This window comes from Schistocerca cancellata, chromosome 8 (assembly GCF_023864275.1).
Source record: "Schistocerca cancellata isolate TAMUIC-IGC-003103 chromosome 8, iqSchCanc2.1, whole genome shotgun sequence".
In the NCBI taxonomy this organism is placed as follows: Eukaryota; Metazoa; Arthropoda; class Insecta; order Orthoptera; family Acrididae; genus Schistocerca; species Schistocerca cancellata.
Window position 1 is genome coordinate 419,842,293 of NC_064633.1, and position 27,697 is coordinate 419,869,989.

Genomic DNA, 27,697 nt, shown 5'->3' on the forward strand with positions numbered 1-27,697 from the left:
CGTATACTGTCGCAACACTTTTTGTTAACTTTACATATATCAAGTTATATTTATTTGTATTGGGTGTATAAATGGTTATTGCTTTATTTGTATTTAAATCACATTAACAGCAGCTGTATGATTATGGCATTTCACAGTATTGGGATTCTGAGCGGGCATATAATGATGTTAGTTGCTGAAAGTGATGGCTCTTCCTTCATGCAACCGATTGCTGGCTCACTTCCCTTGCCTCACCTCACCTCACCTCCTCAGCTCACAGTGGTCTCTCTTCCCCCTTCATCCAGTCACTGGATGGTGTTGTTGTGAGCAGCTGATGCTGTGGTGACTGTTCCTATTCTGTCCCATCCTTCATTACCACTTCAGTCTGTCATTCAGAATGCTGAGTGCTCACAGAGATCCTCAGACCTTGCAGTGAGTGCTTGCAGCCCTATGTTAGTGGGTGTTCAAGTATTGTACAGTGTAGCTGGAGTTTTGTATAAAAACAATGTAAAAGTTGTTGCATCACTTTTCAAGAAAATATGATACCAACTACAGTTAAGTATAAACTTTACTTCATAAAGTTTCTCCTAAATTACTGCAGCCATGACCACGAAATAAATTTTAAATAAATTGAGTTATTGAAAAACAGATTATTGAAAGGTTACAGGTTTTGTACTTCCAGGCACTTATGAAAATGAAATCCAGCAAAAAACAATGTGTTTTGGAAAGATCTTTGATGCGCATCACTATTTGGACTGCTTGTTTGTGTAATACAAAAGTAGAAATACGAATTACACCAGATACTGAAGATTGGTTTCCAAAGCACTCTTAGGTTCCTGCCTAACCATACCTTCAGAGAAAAACAGCAAAAAAATTGTTGACGTCCAATATCATATGTGAAAGTTCAGCTTTTCAAATAGCAATACTGTATTTATATTAATTTAAACCATTAAATTTTCCTCTTCGTGTGGTCGCTCTACGTAACAGTGATTTTGCTATTGGCTGACTACGTAACTTGTCTAATGCTCTGAATATCTGCTGTCATTGGCTGGCGATATCTCTTGATGTGAGGTATGATTGGCTGACAAAAGTGCATCATGCAGTGCAATCTCTCTGTCAGAGCTCCAGAAGCTACTGTGCTGTAATTGGTGGAATTTGTATATATACTTTTCCAGTATGAAAATAAGCAGTGGACATACTGTTGCACTTCAAAGATCTTTCCAAAACACGTTGTTTATTGCTGGATTTCATTTCCTAAAATGCTGGGAAGTCCTATGCCAGTGTAGGACCTTTACCTTTCAAAGGACTGATAGGTTTTGCAGCTCCAAGGGAAAGTATATTGTCACTTAACATGGAAAAATATTTATTTTACCCCGTTTATAGTGTAATTTCACCCAGGAAAAAGTGTGTTTTTAACTGGAAAATCTGGAAAAACCCTGTGGTTTTTGTCAGTGTATATACCCTGTGTAAGCAGAACAACCTGTACCTCAGGTTGCTAAAACTATCCTCTCAGATTGGTAAAGTTGTACCCTCCTATCACTTATAACAGCTACATACACCCATTCAATGAATTGGCGTGTTACACAATACACAAAGTACACGTGCATATACTATTTAACAATGAATCAATAAAGTCTATAATATAACACTTCTTATAAATTTTTACATTTAATAATTTTACTCGCACTGAAGTAGTTTCTGTTTATGCTTTGTTATGGAAAAAAGGGCAAATAAAATTACAAACCCTCTATCAAGTGATTTAAACAGAAATTTTTCTGCTCCAGACAAACCCAACAAGAGATAAGTTACTTCATTCAATCACTTTGGAGTTTGTACTAGTTTATCTGAAACAAAATTGGGATGGTCCAAACAAAGTGCTGTGTTGCTCTTCTCTTTATTTCTTTTGATCTCCATTCATTTTTCACCTTCAGATGATCTAAATAAAAAAATCTCATCCAATGGTTCTTTGTAAATTTAGGAATACATATCTTAAACATGAATGGGAAAATGTGAGGAAAGGAGTTTTTACGTAATTTTTTTAAAAAAAGGTCGATGAGGTAGCCAATTTGACATGGTAGAGTTATCGTGTATGGTCTCGGCTATAGTCCATTGATGACACAGAGCTCACCCAGATGATGCATGAGCTATTACATCCCGTATAACACAAAGAGTGGATAACTACCCTGTAGGGGCCATGAGACTCAGCAATGAACGAAAGTCAGCTTGGTGTTGCGGTAGCTGGTTGGCACCTGAAGAGAGAACCCTTGACCAGAATACATCAACACCTCACAAATTATACCCATAAGGTGTGACACAGCCCATAAAAGTTTATGGAAAAAGATGTGAACAGTAACATATCTAGAATTTTGAATTGGAGTTATAATGTACATGCACACTCTCATTAAGAGAAACCTGAAAGTTGTCTTAAATATGTAAACAAACATGTGGATTACACTGATTTTTTTTAACTTAATTGAATTTATGACATTTTCTACACTAGTGTGCCAAAGATGAACATTGAAGTTCAGTTTATCACATGCAGTAGCAAAAATTTTGGAGTATATTAAACAGACAAGAGCATGTCTTCCACATGAGGCATCTTACAATGCAGTTGTGATTTTCTGTGACTGGCTAAAGAGAAGCTCAAATATTATGGCTGTCAATATAATTCTTCTTGGCTACTGACCGCATTGTCAGTATAAAAGTGCCAGACATTTTTGCTACTGTTGCAAGCCTTTGCTTACATAAAATATTATGGTGTAGATTTTGCTGATAACTAGTTTCTTGTTGGTTGTTGTTTTTTTTTTTTTTTTTTTTTTAAGTGCAGGGTGTCACATTAAGAAATCCAGGTAGTGTACACAATGAAACATCATCTTCAGAACGGAATAATTTTCACGTGTGTACCACAGGGCGCGATGTTGGGTCTGTTCTTATTCTTGTAATATATACACTGAGGTGACAAAAGTCATGGGATACCTCCTAATTTTGTATTGATGTGGCAATGATTCAACAAGTTGTTTGAAGTTCTGTAGAAATATTGAGCCACACTACCTCTGTAGCCGTCCATAATTACAAAAGTGTTGCCAGTGCAGGGTTTTGTGCACAAACTGATCTCTTGATTATGTCCCATAAGTGTTTGATGGGATTCATGTCAAGCCATCTGGGTGGCCAAATATTTCGCTAGAGTTTTCCAAATTGTTCTTCAAACCAAAAGCGAGCAATTATGGCCTGGCGATGTGGCACATGTTATCCATAAAAATTCCATTGTTGTTTGGGATTATACATGCATGCAAATGTTTCAAAAAGCTCATGGCACTGAACTGCATTAACTGGATTTTATCAGTACTACCAGTTTCAGCCGTAAGCTGTCGTCTAGTACTCAACAACACAACATTCCAATTTGTAGAACAGCATTAAGGCAACACAAATTGGTGCCTAGCAATCACATAATAACTCATTTCATTTGTCATGAATATTGAAACATAAAGCATTGAATATTTTAATCCACATGGCACACTTAATAAAAAACCTCACCGTAGCATTTACAAGTGTACCAATCATCCTATTCATATGAGATGATGACAACAACAAATACAAAGTGACCTAGCAACACAGTCCAATGATCTCCTTATGCTGAAGATATACCTATGAAGATATATTGACATGTACATTATTCAATTACAAAATGTGACAAATAACACAAAGAAAGCTAAATCTGATTATCGCTATTGTCATGTAGCATAGTAATTTTTTGTACTACCATCATGCCATCCTTACACACAGAAAAAGACAGAAAGAAAAGCATACATCAAGGTCTCAGTTGACCTGATCACCATCTAAAGACTGAGAATGAAACATTGTATAAATTACAGTACCACAATATTGTACAAATTATAGCACAGACTGAAACAAAAGCGAGACCTGACTTAAATGATCCATTAACAATCAAACAATGGAAAATCTGGGATGGAATGTGACAATATTATGAGAAGGAAAGTTGCCAAGCACTATATAGTGAGATGCTGAGTCACAGATAGGCACAACAAAAAGATTTTCACACTTAAAGCTTTCAGCCAAAGGCCTTTGTGAACAATAGACACATGTAAGTGTGCACGCAGACACATGCACACGCGCGCCGACACACACCCAGCCACCCACACACACCCAGCCACCCACCCACCCACCCACACACACACACACACACACACACACACACACACACACACACACACACACACACACACACACGACTGCAGTACCAGCAACAGAAACCAGCTGCCTTAGACTGCAGTCATGTGTGTGAGTTCGTTTGCGTGAGTGTGCGCATTTGTGAGTGTATTGTTGACAAAGGCCATTGGCCGAAAGCTTTAAGTGTGAAAATCTTTTTGTTGTGGCTATCAGCAACTCAACATCTCCGATATATGGTGAGTGGCAACTTTCCTTCTCATAATACCATTAACAATCATGTATTTAAAATTAGTGACAGGATAAGGTGAGATCTTACAATTGTGTGGCTCATCCATGTTACTACATATCCTGTCCCTAAGCCTTTCCAGCTCCATATAGCTTGCTGATGTTCTAGATGACATTTACAAGATTCATTATTCTGTTAACACACAGTAAAAGTACAAAGAGTGAAGAAGTGGGGACTAGAATTGCTGAACCCATGGTAATTAGATCAACAAACCATGCTTATCTCTCAGGTATGTTGGAACAGTAAAAACTATCTTGGTGACTAACCATTTGAGTCCCATCAGTAAGTTCTGTATTGAACAGTCTGCACACAGATATAGAAATTTCAAGAATAAAACTCTACCTATATTAAAATTTTACTAGTGTCAGTCAAGTTTTATGCATACTCTGGATGGTAGTACCAGTGGACTATTTCAACTCACTGTAAGAATAAAAATTTGTCAGGTGGATTATCTCACCAGTAGTATAGTATTAAAGTAGGATGCAGTAAAAAAAATCTTAATATACGTGTAACATCATAAAATTAGAGAAAGACAAGGTGGGAGAAAACCCTACAAAATTGAAAGTGCAAAAATGTTGCCACAAATTCAAGTTTCCCACAGCTATCAATTTATTAATGACTATAAGGGTCATCCTAGAGATAAATTGACCTCACCGTTGTTCACCATTTGTTATCATACTGAGAATATTGTCTTGTCCCTTCCAACAAATTCATTCCAGTGTCTTCACTGGTCCTATGTGTCAGTGAAAATGTACTAGATGACTAATCATATAAATCCCCTCATTGAGTTGTGTCTCTTATATCCTATTTCAGACAGAGAAATTATGGGGAAAATACTTTTCTTGTTACATTAGCTAATAACAAGAACATTCATGTAAAAACACCATCTTAATAGATACCTAAACATTTGTGTTCATGCTCTGGATATAAGTGAGAGTAGAATACTAGATGCTCTATAACACTAGAACTGCCAAGTTAACCTATCTGCCAATTGGTACAGTAGTTTAAGAACCTCAGTCTCCATGAACATCACTATACTTACAAAAATCTCCAAATGATAAAAAGAATAAAACTCAGTAAGCTAGCAGCATTCCTTTATATTTTTTATTACTACACATGCACTGTGACGCATTGGATATAGCTAAGGTGGGAGAGAATCCAACAGAATTGAAAGTGGAAAAACCTTATCACAAAACCTAGAACCTTACCTGCCCATTATGTAATTATTGTCTGTAAGGATCTTATCAGAAGTAAAATGACATCATAGAAACTCTTCTTCTTCAAATCAGTTTGCACGTTGAATATTTTTTTCTGGGTTTGTTATCGCATTGAAAAAAAAAAAAAAAGAAAAAAAAATTGTCTTGTACAACAAATTCATTCCAATGCTGTTATTGGCCGTATGTAACAAAATCATCTGATCATTTATATTATGTAATACACGTTTGTGTGTTTTTAAATATGCTCCTAGAACTGAAGTGTTACTTGGGTAAGAATGTTCTGTAAACCAGATTTTAAGTTTTCTCCCCATCTGACCAATATAAAATGTGTCACATTGCCCACAGTTAATCTTTTGTACTCCAGATTGGTCATATACAGATTCTTTATCAATATTGTGCTGCATTTTTACACCGGCCTTTTCTGTAAGCCTTCATAAGCATAGGATACTTGTTTGTTGTGACTTGGATCACATCCTTCATGATGGTTATAGTATATGGGCATGTACCTAATATGAAGAAACATCCTCCATTGCCAGACATTGTCCTCAACAATGTTCCACGTATTCCATGAGCTTTCAGAATGTGTGAATGGATTGGGACACTTTTGCTGTTTATATGGCTCAAGGTGCTGGCAATGCATAAACACAGATTCATATTGCATGCATCGCTTCTTTCCTCTATCTGGCATCGCTGTCCATTCCTGGAACCCACTTGGACTGTAGCCATCCAGAAAGAACAGGTGCCGAATTATGGACAAAGGTGCGGAAGGGAAACTTCATTTGGCGTGGTGCTGGGATGTCCATCCGAGGTTTTAGGAGATGTGGAGACAATGCTTAGTGGACATACTGTTGCACTCACAATGTTTAATTTCTTCATCACTGAAGACTCTCACCTCGACACCAGTACTTCTTACACATCTTTACTTGGGTGGTAAACATGTTTGGCATTTTCTTCATTCTTGCTGCACATGAGCACTATTCGATTGATGTTTTTGTGGCATTCTACATCACATCATGTTTGTTTCTATGTTATCACACACTGGCAAATAACCAACCTTTAATGCAGCGCGATTCAAACTGTACACGAATTTTGTTTTCCCTCTTCAGCTTTATTTTTTTTTTACATTGTAAGACATCAAAATTATGAACAGTGTCAGATAACTGAAAACCAATTGTATTTTAGCAATACTTGGGAGATAACTATGGTTTGTTGATCTAATTACCACAGGTACCGCAATTCCAGTACCCTACTTCTTCACTCTTTGTACTTGTACTGTACGTTAACATAATAATGAATCGTGTATATGTCATCTACACCATCAGCAAGTTATACATTCATTGCTTTTTGTTTCAATATTCATGACAAATGAAATGTTTTAAGTGATTTTCGTAAGTATATTATTATGTAATTTCTAGGCACCAATTTGTGTTGTCCTAATGTTTTTCTACAAATTAGAATGCTGTGTTGTCAGGTACGTGATTCTGGCTTATGGACGAAACCATTAGTACTAATAAAATCCAGTTAATGCAGTGCAGCTCATGGAATACATGGAACATCGTTGAGGACAATGTCTGGCAATGGAGGATATTTCTTCATATCAGATACATGCTCATGTACTATAGCCATCATGAAAGATGTGATCCAAGTCATGAGTTTTTTGAAACATATATCCACTGCTAAGAATTGCCTGGAGGGAAAAACCCTTATTCCTGCAAATGGTCTCCAGTTAGCGGAAATAACAGTTTACAGCCTATGACCAGTTCCATTGCACCAGAGGACCCAGTTCATTGCTTGTCTGTTAACACTGACAACTTTACGCAAATGCTGCTGATCGCAGTCGTAAAGTGAAAGCCATTGGCCACTGCATTGTCTGTGATGAGAGGTAATGCCTAAAATTTAGTATTCTTGGTGCACTCTAGACACTATGGATATTAGAATATTGAATTCCCTATGATTTACAAAATAGAATGTCCCATGCGTCCAGCTCCAACTATCATTCAACATTCAGAGTCTGTTAATTCCCATCATGAAGTCATAATCATGTCAGACACCTTTTCAAATGAATCACCTGAGTACAAATAACAGCTGTGCCAACACATTGCCCTTTTATACCTTGTGTACACAATACTAGCACCATCAATATATGAGAATATCGCTGACCCATGTCTTTTACTACCTAGTTTAAATGATCTGGTTTCATTTGAATAAGAAACAGAAATAGCTCTTTTTTAATCAAGCCGTATGGGGAAACTTTCAACACTTCCAAATGTCCGTAAAATTTTATTGAAAATTATAAATGGGCTTGTTTGTAAAATAACTTTTTTTGCTATCAGTCACAACTTTGTTTCCATTTATCTTGTGCACAGAGCATTTCAGAAAATGGTTCCTATTTTCAAGTATGTTTTTTGTGTTTCAGAACACCTGAAAAATCATTTCCCAAAAAATGGAAAAAGAGATATATAAAGAAGAACATGACTAGTAGCAGAAAATTTATTTTATAAACAAACCCATTGTTTTTACATTCACAGTCTTTCACAAAACATTTCTAACAAATAAAATCAAACAGAAAATTAATAACTGTGTCCCTGCTAGTGTTATCTAACAGATCTTCAATAAAACTCAATACGTGAAATTGTGTACTGCCTGAGGCAAGTTTGCTCCTTTAGAAATAATGTGAGGGTAAATCGAATAAACAAATAACTGCTGTGTTGTCCAGGCAAGAGCTTCGAGGTCTAGGGAGCAGTAGTGGGTCAACAATAAGCTTCATCATTTGGATTGCAAAACTGTCCTGTACAGGAAATGCTGATCTGAAGGATTTTTTGACAGTGTTGTCAGCTCAAGAAAGAATTTTTTGTGACTACCGTCATTTATCTCAATGAAATAATTATTAAGTCCCTGTTTTCTTTATGATTCAATGAAGGTTATCACTAAAGTTGAGTACTGGTTTAGTTCCTTGGTTGGGACAATGGGATCAATTGCAGCTTCCACTTTGCCCACTCTTCCCTAGATCACATGAGCTTCTCCATAGAGCATCTGCTCTTTATGTTTTAGATTAATGTACTAGCATCCCTTAGTTATTATTTCTCTCAGATTTATTGACTGTTTGCTTTCTGCTTGTAATCAGTTTTATTTTGAAGAGTAGGAGGTTGTTTGTAAGTCCAATGTGCAATGTTTCAGATTAGTGAATTGTGTTAGCTCTTCCATTAGCCAAGGTGCAGGTTTTTGTTTCAGGTTTCTGATCTTTTTGGGGAGCATATTTATTTTGGTAATAAATCCATGGAGTTCCTTGGTTGGAACAATGGGATCAATTGCAGCTTCTACTTTGCCTACTCTTCCCTAGATCATGAGCTTCTCCATAGAGCAACTCCAGGAATGGAATGGAAGTTGCATCCCAAAAAATTATCTCATGCCTCCAGTGCAAGTTCAGATACATTGATACACTTCAAGTCTTTGTATGCTGTCAATTATAGTTTATTCTTTGGATGTTTTTGAGAGTAAGTCATGAATATGGTGATGTGACCTGATCTGATATTCCAGGTAATAACTTCTTTGCTGGTGGATTTAATGGTAAATATATGTGTGGGGGTGTGGATGTAGCTGCATTATGGGTAGGTGCAAACTGAAATACTGTTATATCAGAAGAAGACACAATACACTTGAATTTCACAGTGAAGGTGTAAAACATTGATGTTAGTGTTACTAGCATTATTTGCATGCTCCTAAGCTGAATCGAATTTTGAGAGGTCTGTTTTGAAACAAGCTGTCCCACCTACTTTTGAAGGTCTTTAAGGGATGTAGATTAGGCAAATTTTGTTAAGCAATTTGATATTTATGAGAATATATTTGACTTGTTTGTCTTCATTACTCTTCAATGTGAGTAGCATGTTCAGTAATACATCAAAGTGTTTGCATGCCACTACTCCACCACCTCATCTTCCACTTCTGTGGTGTCTTAGGACAATGGAGAGCCTGCCTGGCTTGAGCCAGGTGTCCATGTTCATTAGAAGGAAGATATGGATGTCGATATTCTGAAATATACGGTGAAGTTCGTCGAAATGAGTTGAAAGTGATGGCCAACTTTGTTCTACAGTAACAATACAAATGCGCTGGTAGAACTAGTGGCTCCATGAGTTGACAAGTACATAACACCTAAAGCACTGGCCTTAGCCTTCATTTGCACTGCTTTTTGCCAGCCTTTATCTGCACCATTATCCTTCCATCTCTTGTTCACGTGCTATGTAGCGCAGATTTGGATGTCATATTACTCAAAATTTTTATTTTTCAGCAGTGAAATCATTGCTTATTGTCAGACTGGTCTTCGTTACTTGCTTAACCACTATGACTGTTGAAGACCTTTCCGTATATGATACAAACTTCATGATTATGGGTCTAGGTTATGCAGATCACAGCTTTCTACATCTTATTCTATAACTTATGATTATAGAATGTGCTGCAGGTATATTTGTTCTCACTTTAAGCTTTTCCAATTTAAAATGTCTAAGTCAATAGTAGATATTTTAATTTTACCAGTGCTGCACAACAATATGTCATCTACATTGCCTTCAATTGAAGAATTACGAGCGAAAAGGAAAATCCAGTACTGTCGGCAGATAATTTCCATGGCTTCTGGCTCATCGTCAAACTTGAAGAGACATTTAAAATCGTAGCATCCTACAGCACCTCTGGAATGATGTGGATTGGTAAGCCTATCCAGATCGTCATCAATAGATGCAGAAATTCAAGAAATCATTTCTTGTGAACCATCCTCACTGACATTTGTTTCCAACTGGGAGAAGGTGTCCTCTCAGAAGGCAAACTCAGTATCAAGCTGTATTCAGCCCATCAGTGTCTTCAGGTTCTGGACCAAGCCCTGATTTATTTCCCTTGACGCTGTCCTCACCCACAACTGCTTTTCATTTACAACAACCAATAAGCAAATTTTTTGATATTATATTGCCACTCACTTTAAATACAAGTATGGCATTAGATGTACAGCTTTTAAAAGTGATTTGCAGAGAATAAATATAAATTATGGTTTACATTTTGAAAAAGTTGTAAAATTCTCTAATGCCCACTTTGCATCATGAGTTATTTGGTAAAATTAAATATGATTTGGCCGCTGCAAAGGCAATCTGCCTTACATCTGAAGTGTGGACGAATGTAAAAAACATTAGTTTCTATACACTCACTGCATGTTTCATACATGAGAAGCATGAAACTTAAGTGCTTTTAGAGTGCCCACAGTTGAAAAAACCAACACATTGCAGAAAACATATAAAACTGGGTATAGTGTGTTGTTCTAAATAAAATACAATTTTAAAATCACTTCCATAACGACAGACAATGCGCCAAATATGAAATTAACTGCCATGCTTCTGAAGCTTCTACATATATCATGCGTTATACATTCTTTAAACCTCACTATGCAATACAGAGTTCAGAACTCGGTACAGAAAACCATTGACAAGGTTAAAAGAGTTATTTACTTTTTAAGGAGAAACACTTTCCTTTAAGCAAACTTGCTGAAATATGAGAAAATTAAAAAAAAAGACTGACTGAAACTGAAACAAGATGTCCCAACCAGATGAATTCCACTCATGAAATGTTACAACGATTTACTTTAAATGAAGAGCCCGTAACTTCTTGCCTTGCTATTTTAGGTGGACAATTGATAACCTCAAACATAAAAGTTACAGACTGGGAGATAATGCCACAGGCTTTACAGGTGTTGAAAGTTTTCAATGAGGTAACCAAAGGGATGTACTGAGAGGAAACAGTCTCACCTTCAGAAATGAAAATTTTGCCTAGATAAATGGAACTGCAACTAAAATCTTTTAAAGATAAAAATAAAGAATATCCTCAAGAAATAGTCATTGGTTTATAATTTGCTTAAAGAGTTATCAGAGTGGTTTGGGGTTATCTCAAGCAACAAATTGATTAGTCAGACAATTTTAGTGGACCCCCAATTCAAAGTAAAGGATTTCCCGATGACAAAAAATTTCAGAACTGCTGCGTGACAGCTATTGCAGAAATGAAAGCAGATATTGTTCAAGGAAAAAAAAACACAGCTCATTTCTCAACCAGTTACCTCCATAATGAATGCGACTTCTTCAATGTGGGGGGGGGGGGGGGGGGGGGGGTTCGATGAAAGTGTTTGTCAACTTAACGCGAGTCGCGACCCAGAAAGTGTAGCAGTTGTCAAATTGGAAAATATTTAGTGAAGGGATATTTGCCGAGAAACACCAATCTCTTAAACTGGTGGGAAACCAGAAAAATGCTGTGGCAAATGCTGTATCAATTGTTTCTAAAAGTATTATGTAGAACAACATCAGGGCCTGTGAGCGACTATGTTCAAAAGCAGCACAGATATACAGACTCAGATTGACTAAAATGGGTCAAATTCTATTTATAAATGACAATACTGATTAACCTCTCCTTTTTGGGTACATTTGTGGTAATACTGACTGTAAATGACAACCACAGATGTACTTCAATAACAGTTGTTATAATTCTTATGTTGTATTTTTCCAATAAAACTATCAAAATATAAAAAGAATCATTCTTTATTAAAAAATTTAAGTATTCTTCCAGTACCACTTACTACTTCTCAGATTCTAAAGTACTGTTATGTTGTTACCTCTAACGTTTGTGTTGCCAAATTTTGTACAGCAGTGTGTGAGTGTAGGAATAATTGGGTGTTCCCCATGGTCTAAAGCCATTTGCTCAAATTCATATATTCTATAATCAACAATAGGATATTGTTATGCTCAGTATTCTCATGTGACAGTAAGACCTTCAACTCTATCCTTGGGACACTACCCTACCAGGGCCATAGAGCATGCAGAGACCCACATGTAATTAATTTTGTTCTGCAGACCACACCAAGGGTCCCCTTGCGGGTTCGGGGGTAAGAATAGGCCCGCGGTAGTCCTGCCTGTCGTAAGAGGCGACTAAAAGGAGTCTCAAAAGCTGCGGCCTTATGTGATGGTACCCTTTCAGGTTTGACCTCCATCTTTCCAAATTCTTCCAAAGAGCGAGCCAATTGGGGAAGGGCCCCTTACATGGTGCAGTGTATCCTTCGTGCATTGAGAACTTTAGCCGGCTTTCTCGTCGTCACAATGCTGTCCCGATCGTTTTCCATCTCTTGGGCGAGGATACGTTCCTGGGTGCGATTACCACTATGCACTGCGCAGTGTTGCTTTTTGCAGAGACGACGACCATGGACATCTTTGTACCTAATATCCAGCACGGTAGCCAGGCCGTTGTGGTGGGGCTGCCATGTACCCTGTTGGTTGTAGCCCCTTGACAACATGGGGATCGCTCTGCTGATGCCTCTGCCGTTAACTCCCCACGTATGCCAAGGAGTAGATGCCTATCTCCCTGGGGCATCGTTCCCCTCCCTGGCCACACCGTGGCAGGAGCATAAGTCTCAGGATGGCAGTGACAGTTATTCGCCCCAGTTCGTAGTTTGTACGAGAGCTAGTGGGGAGTCTTTCATCTCCACAAAGCCTCAGTTCTTCGTAGAGCATTTAGAGGACAAGTTTGGGGAGATGGAGAGCTTGTCCAAAATGTGCTCTGGGTCAGTATTGATAAAAATGGCATCCTCTGCCCAGTCACGAAGGTTACTTGCTTGTGACAAGTTGGGGGATGTTTCTGTTACCATCACACCCCATAAGAGTCTAAATATGGTCCAGGGTATTATTTTCCATAGGGACCTTCTTTTGCAGTCTGATGATGAGCTGCACGCCAATTTAGAGCATAGAGGTGTTCATTTCGTCCGACGAGTTCATCGGGGTCCGAAGGATACCAGTGCCTTCATCTTGGCCTTCGAGGGTGATACATCACCGGACAAGGACAAAGTGATAGTTTACCAATGTAATGTCAGGCCCTATATCCCTCCCCCGATGTGGTGCTTTAAGTGCTGGAAGTTCGGCCATATGTCTTCCTGTTTTACTTCCAGCCTCACATGTCGAGATTGGGGACGCCCTTCACATCCCAATACTCCATGTGCCCCACCTCCCATCTGTGTCAGCTGTGGAGAGCATCATTCACCTTGCTCGTCAGACTGCAGGATCTTACAGAAATAGCGAAAAATCATGGAATATAAGACCCTGGACCAACTGACCTATATGGAGGCTAAGAGGAAATATGACTGACTACATCCTGTGCGAATGACATCTTCATACGCTGCTGCTACAACAACCATGCTAGCCCCATCAATTCAGTGAATTCCAGCCAGATCGCCGAGCCGTGCAACTCCACATGCCTCCTTGCCCATGGGGGGCACTACCCACCCTGTTGCTCCTGCGCCACCTACCTTGGGAGCAACACCCCCCACCCATCGGGGACGTCTGTCCCCGCTTCCAGGCCGGAGAAGCGTCCAACTCTCGCTCGTGAGGGGTCCCTTGGGTCCCTCCCTTTCCAGGTCTCCACAAGTGGGAAGGATGACGCCCGACAGTAGCATAAGTGCACACAAGCAGCTGGTCGTAGGGCTTTGCGCTCCTCCTCTGTTCCGGAGACTGAATCGGTGAAGCCCTCCCAGCCGGTGAAACCCATGGAGCAGTGTGAGAAATCCAAGAAGAAGATGTCTAAGCCCAAGGAACTTGCAGTGGCACCCACCCCACCACAACCTTCAAGCTCTGCATCTGAGGATGAGGTGGAGATTCTGGCATCTGCTGAGGACCTGGATCTCGCCGGTCCCTCAGACGGAATGGATAGCAGTTGCACAGGTACTCAATCGGTGGCAACAGGTGACCAGGAGGCGTAATCTGCCTCCCAAGTCCCTTCACACCTTTCTCAGCCATGGATAATGTCATCCTCCAGTGGAACTGCAGTGGTTTCTTCCACAATCTTGCTGAGCTCCGACAACTTCTCAGCCTTCACCATTTCCCCTGCATTGCTCTTAAAGAAACTTGGTTACTAGCAATGCGCACCCCTGCCCTCTGTGGCTGTCGGGGTTGTTATAGGAACCGAGCAGCTTATGAAAGGGTCTCTGATGGCGTCTGCACTTCACTTCCTTCACAGCGAGTCTGTCCCTCTACAAACACCTTTAGAGGCTGTCGCTGTTCAGGTGTGGACGCCACAGGCTGTTACTGATTGCAGTCTGTATCTTCCACCGGATGGTGATGTCCCGCAGCATGTCCTGGCTGCACTGATAGCCCAATTGCTGACACCTTTTCTGTTACTGGGCAACTTCAACGCCCATAACCCTGTGTGGGGTGGAACAGTGGCAACAGGCCGAGGCAGTACCATTGAGCAAGTATTGGAACAGCTCGACCTTTTCCTTTTAAATGATGGTGCCTGCACACATTTCAGTGTGGCGCATGGCACATACTCGGCCATCGACCTTTCGGTCTGCAGCCCTACCCTCTTACCGTCTGTCCAATGGAGTGCGCATGACGACTTGTGTGGTAGTGACCACTTTCCGATCTTTCTGTCACTGCTACAGCATCACTCTTCTGGGTGCCCTTGCAGATGGGCTATGAATAGGGCTGACTGGGACTTGTTCTCTTCCATTGCCACTATTGAGCCTCTTTCCAATGACACCCTTGATGCAGTGGTTCACTCGGTCACCACCGTCATTGTTACTGCTGCAGAATCTGCCATTCCCTGTTCTTCTGGGTCCCCTCAGCAGAGGACTGTGCCTTGGCGGTCGCCTGAGATCGCTGAGGTGATTAAAGATCGCCGGCGGGCGCTCCAGCGTCACAAGCGACATCCCTCATTAGAACACCTCATCGCCTTTAAAGGGCTCCGTGCGCGAGCCCACCGCATCATTCGCCAACACAAGCAGGTGTGCTGGGAAAGGTATGTCTCCACCATTGGCTTCCATATCTCTCCATCGCAGGTTTGGGCCAAGATTAGGCGCCTCGATGGCTATCGGACCCCTGTCAGCATCCCTGCACTCTCACTGAAGGGAGCAGTTGGTACTGACTCCGGCATAATTGCAAACTGCTTAGCAGAACATTTTGCTCTGAGTTCCACTTCTGCAAATTACACACTGGCCTTCCGCTCCCTGAAAGAGTGGTTGGAACGTCGGAGCCTTTCATTTCACATGCACCACCCTGAATCCTGCAATGTTCCATTCAGTGAGTGGGAATTCCAAAGTGCCCCAGCCACTTGCCCTGATATGGCTCCCAGGCCAGGTAGCATCCACTGTCAGATGCTCAAACGCCTCTCGGTGGACTGCCAGCGATGCCTCCTAGACCTTTACAACCGTATCTGGGTCGAGGGTGACTTCCCGTCACAATGGCGGGAAAGCATCGTAGCCCCCGTTTCGAAACTTGGCAAGAACCCACTGGAGGTGGACAGCTACCTCCCCATTAGCCTCACCAACATTCTTTGCAAGTTGTTCAAACACATGGTGAGCCGGCGGTTGAGTTGGGTACTCGAGTCTCGGGGCCTTCTGGCTCCATCTCAGGGTGGGTTCCGTAAAGGCAGCTCTGCCGCCGATAATCTGGTGAGCCTGGAGTCTGCCATCCGTATAGCCTTTGCCTGCCGTCAGCACGTCGTTGCTGTCTTTTTTGACATGCGGAAGGCATACAATATGACTGGCGACATCACATCCTTTCTACGCTTCACGGTTGGGGTCTTCGGGGTCTGCTGCCGATTTCCATATGAAATTTTCTGTCCCATCATACCTTCTGCGTGCAAGTTACGGCCTCCCATAGTTCCCCCAGAGTTCAGGAGAACGGGTACTGCAGGGATCTGTGTTAAGTGTGTTCCTGTTTTTAATTGCAATTAATGGGCTTGCTGCGGCGGTGGGAATGTCTGTCTCAGCTTCCTTGTATGCTGACGACTTCTGCCTCTACTATAGCTCCATTGGCATTGCAGCTGCTGAACGTCAGCTGCAGGGCGCTATCCACAAGGCGCAGTCTTGGGCCCTCGCGCATGGCTTCCAGTTTTCGGCTGCGAAAATCTGCATTATGCGTTTCTGCCAGTGACACACTGTTCACCCTGAGCCATGGCTTTATCTTGACGGCGAACCTCTTGCTGTGGTGGAGACACATCGGTTTTTGGGTGTGGTTTTTGATTCCCGGTTGACTTGGCTCCCTCATATTCGGCAGCTTAAACAGATGTGTTGGCGGCATCTTCATGCTCTGCGTTGCTTGAGCCACATCAGCTGGGGTGCCGACTGGTCTACCCTCTTATGGCTCTACCAGGTGTTAATTCAGTCCCACTTGGATTATGGGAGCCTGGCTTATGGTTCAGCATCCCCTTCTGCGTTGCAGGTGCTGGACCCTATCTTCCACGGTGGGATCCGACTTGCCACTGGAGCTTCCCGGACCAGCCCTGTGAACAGCATACTTGTGGAGGCAGGTGTCCCTCCACTGTGGTTACGGCACCAATGTCTACTGGCCACTTATGCTACACACGTTTGTAGCTTGCCTGGGCATCCCAACTACCATCTCCTGTTCCCTCAGTGTGTTGTCCATCTCCTAGAACGTCAGCCCCCAGTCAGGTTGTACAATCACGGTTCGCGTCAGAGAGCTTCTCTCTGGGCTTGAGGTTTTCCCTCTTCCACCTCTTTTCCGGGCCCCTCTGTGTACACCTCTGTGGTGTGTGCCCTGCCCATGACTTTGGCTCAAATTGGCACAGGGCCCAAAGAACTCGGTCCCTCCTGAGGCCTTCTGCCACCGCTTTCTTTCCATCCTTGCCACGTATCAGGGCTCTGGCATTGTCTACACTGATGGTTCGATGGCTGCTGGTCGTATCGGTTATGCTCTCACTCTAGGGGACCATTACGAACAACACTCATTGCCGGCTGGCTGCAGCGTTTTCACTGCTGAGCTGGTCGCCATCTCTCGTGCCCTAGAGTATATCTGCTGCTGCTCAGGTGAGTCCTTCGTTATCTGTAGTGACTCCCTGTAGTGACTACGAGCTGCCGACCAGTGTTTCCCTCACTCTCGTCTGGTGATGGCTATCCGTGAGTCCCTCCAAACTCTTGCCCGTTGCGGCCACTCTGTGGTCTTTGTGTGGACCCCTGGTCATGTTGGCATCTTGGGCAATGAACGTGTTGACATGCTGGCCAAACAGGCTGTAAGTGCACCAACCTTATCGATTGGACTTTCGGAGAGTGACCTCAGGGCAGTTTTGCGGCAGACTGTCCTTTGCACCTGGAGTGAAGAATGGCGCACCCTGCCTTCACCAAACAAACTTTGGGCCATCAAGGAGGCTATTGGTGCGTGGCGCTCCTCCTTGTGGGTCTCTCGCAAGGAGTCTGTTGTCCTCTGCAGGCTGCGCATTGGACACACGCGGATGACGCACAGCCACTTATTGCGCTGTTAGGACCCACCTCTATGTCGCTGCGGATCTGCTTTGACAGTGGTCCACATTTTGTTGGCCTGTCCCCTTTTAGCTGTGCTCAGGCAGACGTTTGTGCTGCCTGATACGCTGCCTGCCCTTTTAACAGATGACACTGCCATGGCAGGCTTAGTTCTGTGTTTTATTCGGGCAGGGGGCTTTTATCACTTAATCTGAGTGTTAGTCATTTTTTTGTTTTGAGTCTGGCCTTTGGCCTACGATTTTAGACTGGGTACTTTTTTTTATTGTGTTTCTAGGTCGTTGGCTTTTCCTTTTTTTGTGTCTATGGTCGGGCAACCACTGTCACACTCTGTGTGATTTTAATTCCTTTTGTCTGGTCTCTGCCTAAGTCTTTCTTGTCCTGTGTTGTCTGTTGTCATCTCCATTGTTCATTTTTATTCTGTTTGGGTGCTTGAAGTTTTGGAAAAAGGGACTGATGACTGTAGCAGTCTGGTCCATTCAATCCCACAAACCAACCAACCACACCAAGGGCTGTAGAATGAGCTGGCATGAGACAGACACATTATAAAGACTTAAATCTATGTACTGCATTAACAATAATTATCAGTGTCCTACTTAATATTACATACACTGTAAAGAGACTGCTTCTTCAAGAAAAGCTGCTACCTCCTCAGTTTCACTATATAGGCGCTGTTTAACTCCTGTTAGTAGCTTAATATTTGCTTGATTACAATGATGTTTTTCACGTAATATAGTTTTTTACGTCTAAAAGTACTGAGTCCTACTTCCATTACATTATTACTTGTCGTGCAGCTTTATAATAGACACTGTTACTTCTCATGAAGTTAACAGAGCTTTCCTTGCAACTAGGTATTCAGATCATTAGTAGAAAGAGTCTGTAATGAGGTGTGCTTTTAATTTTCTTTTGAACTGGTGGTGATTCCCAAATTCTTGCTCTATGTCAGAGGGTAAATTATTGAATGTTTACCAGCATAGTTTATAGTTCCGTACTGAACCATCAACAAGAAGGCCGTCTACATGAATATTATTTTTGTATATTGTACTGCAAATGTGCGTATCATAGTTTAGTTGAAACAGGTTTTTATTATCTGCTACAAAAAGCATTTAAGGTAGTGGGAAGGGAGTCTTAAGTGTGCTAAGTAGAATTTTGTGGTCCACAGAATATATCAACCGGATAATTTTTCTTGTTTAGTTATGCTGATACTCCATTCATAAGATCTTTTATTGCTTTCTGTGTGGAGGACAGTTGTAAGGTACCTCCTCCAACACTTCTGACAAGGCTGGGAGTGATATAGATTTGTAATTACAGGTAGTTCAGTTCTCCAGTTTCGTCAGTGGGTGTTAGTAGGATCTATTTAGGCCTTTTAGGAAATACCGCAAGTCACTGCCTGATTGCAAAGATAGCTTAAGGGTAATCCTATCAAGTCAGAACTAGGTTTTAATTTTCTGCTAGAAACACCATCACAGCCAGTGACACTGGCTACTGAATTCTGTAGTTTCCTTAGGGATTGTATTTTTAAAACTACTGTCCATTGGTGATAACAGGCAGTGTCTGCACAAGAGATTTAGTACATATGTATTTGGTTGTTCATTATTGGGTGCAGTGCTTGTAGGCATTGTAAGGAAGTAAAATGGAACTGGTAGCAAATGATTTGAAAGTGTCACCATTTCTGCCTGAGCTGTTTTCCAGACACTCGGTTTCATTTGAATAACAAGTTTGGTTTGTTTTTGATGTTCCAAATAATTTTTGCCTTATTCTTGAAGTGTTTTATTTTTTAAGCATAGTACATGAGTTTTGCATTCTTTATTGACAGAATGGAGAATCCAGTAATGATGGTGGTAACTATTCAGTAATAATTTAAAAGTAACTAATTATTCCAGTTGATTATATTTTTGCCACCCATTAAACTTGCTTTTATTTAATTACAGACGGTAATTAAAGGAGATGAAAAGAAACTGTTCCATATTGGATATTTTCGTGATGATCCCAAAGAAGCACCTTGCTTCGTCGCAAGTAATTGTGCTGCAGTGGATTGCTTGATAAAACCCATGGCTGAAAATCTCTTTGGTGCCGTCAAGTAAGGATAACATGCATTTAATAACAGAAAAGGTTATCATAACCCTAAAGCTTAATTGTGAGTTGTTACAGTAAGAAGATTTACAGCTTCACAATGCTTACCGCATTAGAAGGAAAGTATTTAAATAAAAATTTTATAATTACTACTGCCTTCATATTGGAGCCCTAATATATGTTGGGAATAACAATGTGTGTATACTGGCAAGTACTGAATTCAAATCAAAGAATGTCAAGCCTAGCTAGTGTGTTTCCTTTCCATGTTTCTGATTGTGCATTTACATGTCACAAACTCTCACAAAGTTTTCGTAAGTGTTGTTTCTTCTCATTTCTCACATCCTTGCATTTTACTCTCAATGCTGGCACATCTGTTGCCACTTTCCATTCAACAGCAATTGTTTGTCAGTAAATCTGAGATCACATCATACTTCATTTGTATTATCATTATTTTTACTAAAAGGTGTGTACATACTTGCAGCTGTCCCCAAGCCAAAACATAAAAGTTACTTGTAAACTCCTAGGAATAACGTTAGAACATATGTGGCTGTATGTTATTTATTGACATATAGGGCTACCAATTTTTTCTGTGTACAAAGTCTTCTAATATAATATTTTGTACTGTTGGGTGTACCACTGGAAAGTGAATTGGAAAAACACACACACACACACACACACACACACACACACACACACAGAGAGAGAGAGAGAGAGAGAGAGAGAGAGAGAGAGAGAGAGAGAGAGAGAGAGCTAGCTTAACAGACAATGTCAGATTGTTCTCAAGATGTGATGGAAGAAGGGTAAATTTTACTGACCAATGTATATCACTGCTTGCCTCTAGTTAGGTATTTCAACTGTTTTACACCTGCAAATACAGTAAAATGTGGGACAGCTAGCATGTTAACATTAGAACAGAGGGACTTTTTTTATAAACGTAAAACAGTGACAGTGGTCAACTTGACATGTGACATTGAACATTATTTTCATTTGTAGCTGTATTTTTTATTTGTGATTGGATTCATTTTGGGATAAGAATACAACAAGAATGTAAAATTGTGTTTTCCTATAATCATGAGTTCTGCACACAGATGAAATATTGCTACAAGATTACTTTTGTACATATGTGTTTTTCCAATTCACTTTCCAGTGGTACACCCGACAGTACAAAATATTATATTAGAAGACTTTGTACACAGAAAAAATTGGTAGCCCTATATGTCAATAAATAACATACAGGCAAGTGGTAGAGCACTTGCCCGCAAAAGGCAAAGGTCCCGGGTTCGAGTCTCGATCCGGCACACAGTTTTAATCTGCCAGGAAGTTTCATATCAACGCACACTCCGCTGCAAAGTATCCCCTAAGCTGTGGCTAAGCCATGTCTCCGCAATATCCTTTCTTTCAGGAGTGCTAGTCCTGCATGGTTTGCAGGAGAGCTTCTGTAAAGTTTGGAAGGTAGGAGACGAGGTACTGGCGGAAGTAAAGCTGTGAGGATGGGGCGTGAGTCGTGCTTGGGTAGCTCGGTTGATAGAGCACTTGCCCACGAAAGGCAAAGGTCCCGGGTTCGAGTCTTGGTCTGGCACACAGTTTTAATCTGCCAGGAAGTTTCAGCTTTTGATTTCTTTGGCAAGGGAGGTGTGGGATTTATCCACTGTTGGCTTTGCCGTTTACCCTTGGGCTGTTGGCAGGCTGTCCGACAGAATCATCCTGTTGCACAATAACACCCGCACCTGTGCTGCCAATTGGGCAAAGACTATGCTTCAGCAATTTGGTTCGGAAACACTACAGCATCCTCTGTACAGACCAGGTCTTTCACAGTGTGATTTTCACATATTTGACAACCTGAGAAAAAAGTTTTGATGTTGGTTTCAGTTGGACAAGGAAGTGTAAGAATGAGAGTGAATGAGCATCTGTCAGCAGCCGGACTCGTTCTATGAGACAGGAATTGATCATTTCATTCCTCAGTGGGATAAATATCTTAACTCGTATGATGATTAGTTTTCAATGCAATGATTCCAAGGTTCTGTTGTGGCAGGTGTTCGATTTTCATTTGACTGCGCCTCATGTGTTGGTAATACACTTTTCATTCTCAAACGTTTTCTTTGTTAGCGTTCACAACAGTGTTTTTGTTTATGTATCAAAGCTGTAGCAGTTCTATCGATTACATTGTTAACGGTGAGCAGCGGGTCACTATTAAGTTTTTCATGTAACGTGCAAACCCTTTACTGCCTTCATGTGGCAATCCCCTGGCCAAGAGATATTACCTACTGTAAATTTTTGACAGACTTCCTACTGACATTGTACAGTACCATATGACAAATAATGGTAACAACAAATAAAATCCTACAGTTACAAAAACGAAAATGAACAAAGTCACAGAGTACAGTGGTCACACAGGACAGTGAGCGGACTGAAACTGTAGCATAGTGCAAGCAATAAGATTTGTGGTGGTGGGATCAAGGTTTGGCAACTTCAAGTTGTTGCTGCAGCTAGGCAGGTCTTGTGGGATTGGCAGAATGCAGTCCTTGCCTCCCACATGGGCCTCCACCCCCTAGTATTTCCATGGTAGCAGTCAATTCTTAAGTAACAACAGTCTATAGAAGCTAGCAGTTAGAATACTGGGTCATTCAAATAATGTAAATCTAGCAGGGAATAGTTCAGTAAGTATAATTTGCTAACTGTTTTTTCTGTGTGTATTCTAAAGACAATTATAGCCATAGAAAAGAACCTAGAAAGTAGCACAATGATTAAATACATTTATCGTTACAATACTGCAATCAGAGATGATTATCTTAGTATTGAGCAATAAAAGAGCTCTTGTATCAGATCCCACTTGTTGGAAGTCTTTTCTTTAAGGATACAGGGCACTTTTCCGATTCAGTATTATGTAAAGTCAACACCTATTTCTTTCAGACACTGTTTATAATGTATGTGTTTTACAGATTTTTTTGTTGATATCAGGTAATGCAGCACACTTTCTAAACAAATCAGAAGTATTTTGAATATTTTTGAACCTGCTTATGGTTATTAAAAAAAATTACGACGACATTGATGCAATTTTTTTTCCCAAAATGTTACCTCAAATTGAGGTACCATTTAATCCAGTGTTATACATTTGAAGGAGACCAGATTTTTACCAGATTCACATGACATGATGGCTGAGGTACTAGATCTATTTAATTTCACCTATTATGTATATTGCAAGGATAAAAAATCACATCTTACATTTTAATTTTTATAATTTTTTTTCCTAAAAATGTTATTTTTTCTATAATTTAGTTGATTCTGCAATAAAGCTTAGGTCTACTACATAAGTATGGACTATTGCAAGTCACAGAAAAAATTAAAGCAATGCTTTATAAACTTTAGGAAATATTTGTACTACCTGAATTCTGAAAAACACTACTTGTGGGAAATTGTGAATGAAGATATTCTGTGCCTCAGAACATTCCTGAAGCATAGTCTTCATCCTTCAGCATTTCTTCATCTTCAAGCTTCCTCTTGGCATTCCTTTTAGCACTTCTTGCTTCTTTGGTAACTTGAAGAGTGAATCTTTCAGCTTCATGCACCCGTTGTCTGTCACACGCAAGCAATAGATCTTCCATATTAGAGCCACATTTTATGCCTAAATTTCTCAAGGCTTCCAACCTTCCTATCATTCCATCATTGAAACATATCACTGCATCTAGCACACCAACTTTTAATGTATTTAGTCCTACAAAAACATTCTTCGGTAATCTTTCCCATATGGAAACTTGTCTACTGAATGCCCCCATGAAGACATTTACTAGGCAAAACAGGGTCACTCATGTCTCTAAAAATTGGTTTTATTTCATTCATAACAAGCTCAGGAAAAGAATGCTTATACTGGTATATTTGACCATTTTCTTTTGCTTTTTGGTCACCACACCAAGAATCTGCTCCTGTAGGGCAAAATCCGTGAACAGGGTGGTCATCTGTGGACAACTTAGGAAAGTAGGTGGCCCATACAGCTTTTCTCATTGCTGTAACGTCATTCAGAGGTGCAGTTCATCTAATGGCCAGTCCATAATAACTCTGAAGGAGGTCTCTTTGAGTTTCTGTCAATCTGCCTCAGCCAGACAGAGGTTTTCCAACTGATAGCAACTTTCCTTTCATTTCTCTTTGTAGCTTCCTCAATCTAGTACCCATCCTCTTTTGCACATCTCCACAACACTCCAGTTTTGTTACCAAGGTATCACCATGAACAATGAACTCATAAATTTTATTGAAAGCTTTAGAGTCCCCATCGCCTAGGTACTTCGTATACCTAACGTTATAAATGTGCACTGACCTCTGAAATATTTTTAGAGCTTCATCACACTCCATACCTCCACTGTAACAATCATAATTCTTAGAACACTGATGTTCAATATGTCCGTCAGTGTTACCATGGTGGGTGTGGCAGTACTTAGATAAGCACTCAAAATCAACAACTTTTCCATTCTCCAGAGAAGTAGCACTTACAACACCATTCAAGGAACGATGTTCTCGATGTTGCCATGTCCCATCAAGTGCAACAGCAACGCCCCTGGTTCCACTAATATTTACAGTTTCTTCTATTGCAAGTTTTTCATAGATGCTTTAGACACAACTTTCAAGGCACCTAAAAGTATTTTTATGTGCTTGCTGAACCTACTGGGTGGAGGAGGAGGAGGAGGAGGAGGAGGAGGAGCAGGACAGCCCATCAAACCATAAAATGTTTGAGCAGCCTTTTTTCCTTTCCCTACTGCATGCATTGCATACACTAACTTCAAATTCACATCATATGAATTATGCACAACGTTTGAAGTCATTTTCGAAGTAGATTTATTGCAGGATCTACACAGAACAACCAATTTTGACGCTAAACCCTTCCTGCTACTTTGTTGTTCAGTTATTTCCAGACAGTCTACACAATCACATTGTTTATACTTTGCCTCTTCCTTTATCGAAGAAGATAAGATGTCCACATCAACAACAACAAATCCACTACAAACAGCGTCATTGTTAACACAAAAATTTGAATCACCAGGAGATGTGCCATGTGGGACTATCTTCCCTGAAGAACTGATACATAGGTTACTTTCAACAGTGTGGCTTGCTTTGTTTGTGAACTGATTGCCAAGAAATTTCCTTTTATTGAATTTCTTTATGCATGGCATAGTTCATATTTATTGCACACTAAAAGATATGTACTTCCACAAACATATATGTAGCACTTGGGCAACAAGCACTCAGTAACATGTGAACAAACTGCTTCAACGAGACAAAAGTAAAGATAATCAGTTACAGAGACTAGAAACCTCCACTGTTAACAACATATACAATGTATCATACATATAATCGCTGGAAACAGAAAGTTCACAGTTCTTTTTGAAATAATACTGGTTTCTGTAACAGAAATAGAGGGGCCGTGGCGGCATACATGACTGTAACTTTAAAATTTGGTATATATAGGTTATTTTTCATTTGAAACCCTGTAATGTATATATCAATGTCATCAGAAAGAGTATAGCCTTTAATAAAGTCATAAAAAAATTTTCCACCATTTATAAGTACCCTGTATCCTTAATAGGTTGCCAAATGATACAAAGCAGCTGCATGGAGATCTTTCCAAGTGTAAGTGGAAACTGTTACTAATTAAAAGATTTTACAATATATGATAATTAGGCTCATTACACATGCCACAAAAGCTGTGTTGAGAATAGCGAGTAAAGGACTGGAAATATTTATTTTAACAGTTGGGTTGCAGATTGTCACAAATTATTAATTGGCATGAACAGTTAATGATCATCATCAGCTCTATAAATAAAGATAAAACATTAATAGGTTGAGCAGATAATCAATAAATATGTATTATAAATTAACATCCCTTGCCTCAGTTACTGTGCACAAATTCAGACTAATCTTGGGAACTTCTGTAGTGATTTCAATACTGTTCTCACTAATTGGTAGACTGATTCACAAGGAAGGTTTATGTATATAATTTGCTACTGCTAAGTAATTGTGGACCAGTAATATTTGTATTGTTATCTTTTCTGTATTTAATCGACCTTTGGAATGACATATCATGGAAATAAGCTAATCAGCTACATAGAAGGCAGTATCTGGCAGAAAAAAACAGTAAGTAAACATTTGCCACAACAACAGGGAGCAGCAAAGATTGACTTGAATCTATGTCAGGCTTGGTGATCTAGCAGTAATGCTTGGGCCTGGAAACTGGAAGGTCATGGAATCAATCCAGTTCGGACTACGGATCTTTCTGTCTGCCTTTTCACCAGAATCTATACGTATCTTCTGTACGTATTATAGTGACTGTGATGGTTGGCCCTATGGTGAGTTATGCGTGGGGTTCTTGGAAATCTGGATGCTTGTGGCCCAACATCCAGGCGGGGTAGCAGCAAGGTGGTGAGTAGATGCCTGATAGAATCCAACATGTCATCAGTGATACAGCATTGATAAACCACACATTTATCACTTTGTATTGCAATGGTCGTGCTGATGCCCATAGAGGCCAATGCCACAGGACATAAACCGTATGCGTTGACAGAGAAGGCACTATGGTCAGCACACAGCTCAGTGGTTTTGCGCAGGTGGGGGAGTGATAATGCCAGAGGCAAGGTAGTCAGTGTCCCACTGCAACAGCTGTGATTCCTAAAGGTGTCCAGGTAGCCCCAGATGTGGTGCGTGAGATAACAGTGTAGACGTAGGATAGTAGGAACTGCTCACCACAGCAATATCTTTCCAGAACAGAGGCAAGCAAGCAAAAATTTGCCTGCGAGCAGTTGCATGGACCTGTATGATAGCCAAAGACCTTCAGGGTTGAGGGCCAGCAGCATCTGAAGCAGGCCCTCAAGTGACCCAAAGGGTAGGTAGAGAGCACTAATTCCACAACTTGGGACTTGGCATGTTTTGTTACAGCATTGTTTTTTATCACTTAAGCCACAAGAAGCCCGTGGCTCGTAAGTGAAGTAATCGGGCTGCTAGTGCTGCGATGTCTCTGCCTTCCTGCTGCGTCATTGATATTTTATCATGTAAGCCACAATAAGCCCGTGACTCATATGTGAAGTAATTGTGCTGCCAGTGCTGCAATGTCTCTGCCTTCCTGCTGTGTCATTGATATTTCCAATCCGGCTGCACCCAGTGACATAGTAACTGCCTGGCATTGCAGTGCAGTCCTTGTACCAACAGCAGTCCCAGTTGCAATAACATTCGGTCAGCTGTGGTGAGATCTGCTAATGCAGCCCGTTGCATTAGCCATGGCATGTTTCTTAATTTTTACCCAGTTGTACCCAGTTAATTCTTTGCAAATCAATAATATTATAAATTAAAGTCCCCAGCCACATTTTTCCATTTGTATGTGAAGGCTTATCTCGGTAACTACTTTAGGGAATTTGATACAGTTTTTACTAATAGATGACTGTTTCATGAGGAATATTTGTGTTTATAACCTATTAGCCAAGATAGACACGAAGTCCACGCCTACTACAGTAGTACAAGTTTATATGCCAACTAGCTCTGCAGATGACACAGAAATTGATGAAATTTATGATGAGATGAAAGAAATTATTCAGGTAGTGAAGCGAGACAAAAATTTAATAGTCATGGGTGACTGGAATTCGACAGTAGGAAAAGGGAGAGAAGGAAACATGGTAGGTGAATATGGATTGGGGGTAA

At 40.6% G+C, this 27,697-nt stretch overlaps 1 protein-coding gene across 1 annotated transcript in view; it reads left to right on the forward strand.

Annotated features, from left to right (window-relative positions):
• The window catches only part of LOC126094460 (histone PARylation factor 1), a 112,947-nt gene that overhangs the window by 57,190 nt on the left and 28,060 nt on the right, over positions 1-27,697 (forward strand). The window contains exon 5 of the mRNA XM_049908843.1: positions 19,882-20,030. Within this exon, the coding sequence (XP_049764800.1) occupies positions 19,882-20,030 (149 nt within the window). The remainder of the gene's footprint in view (positions 1-19,881; positions 20,031-27,697) is intronic.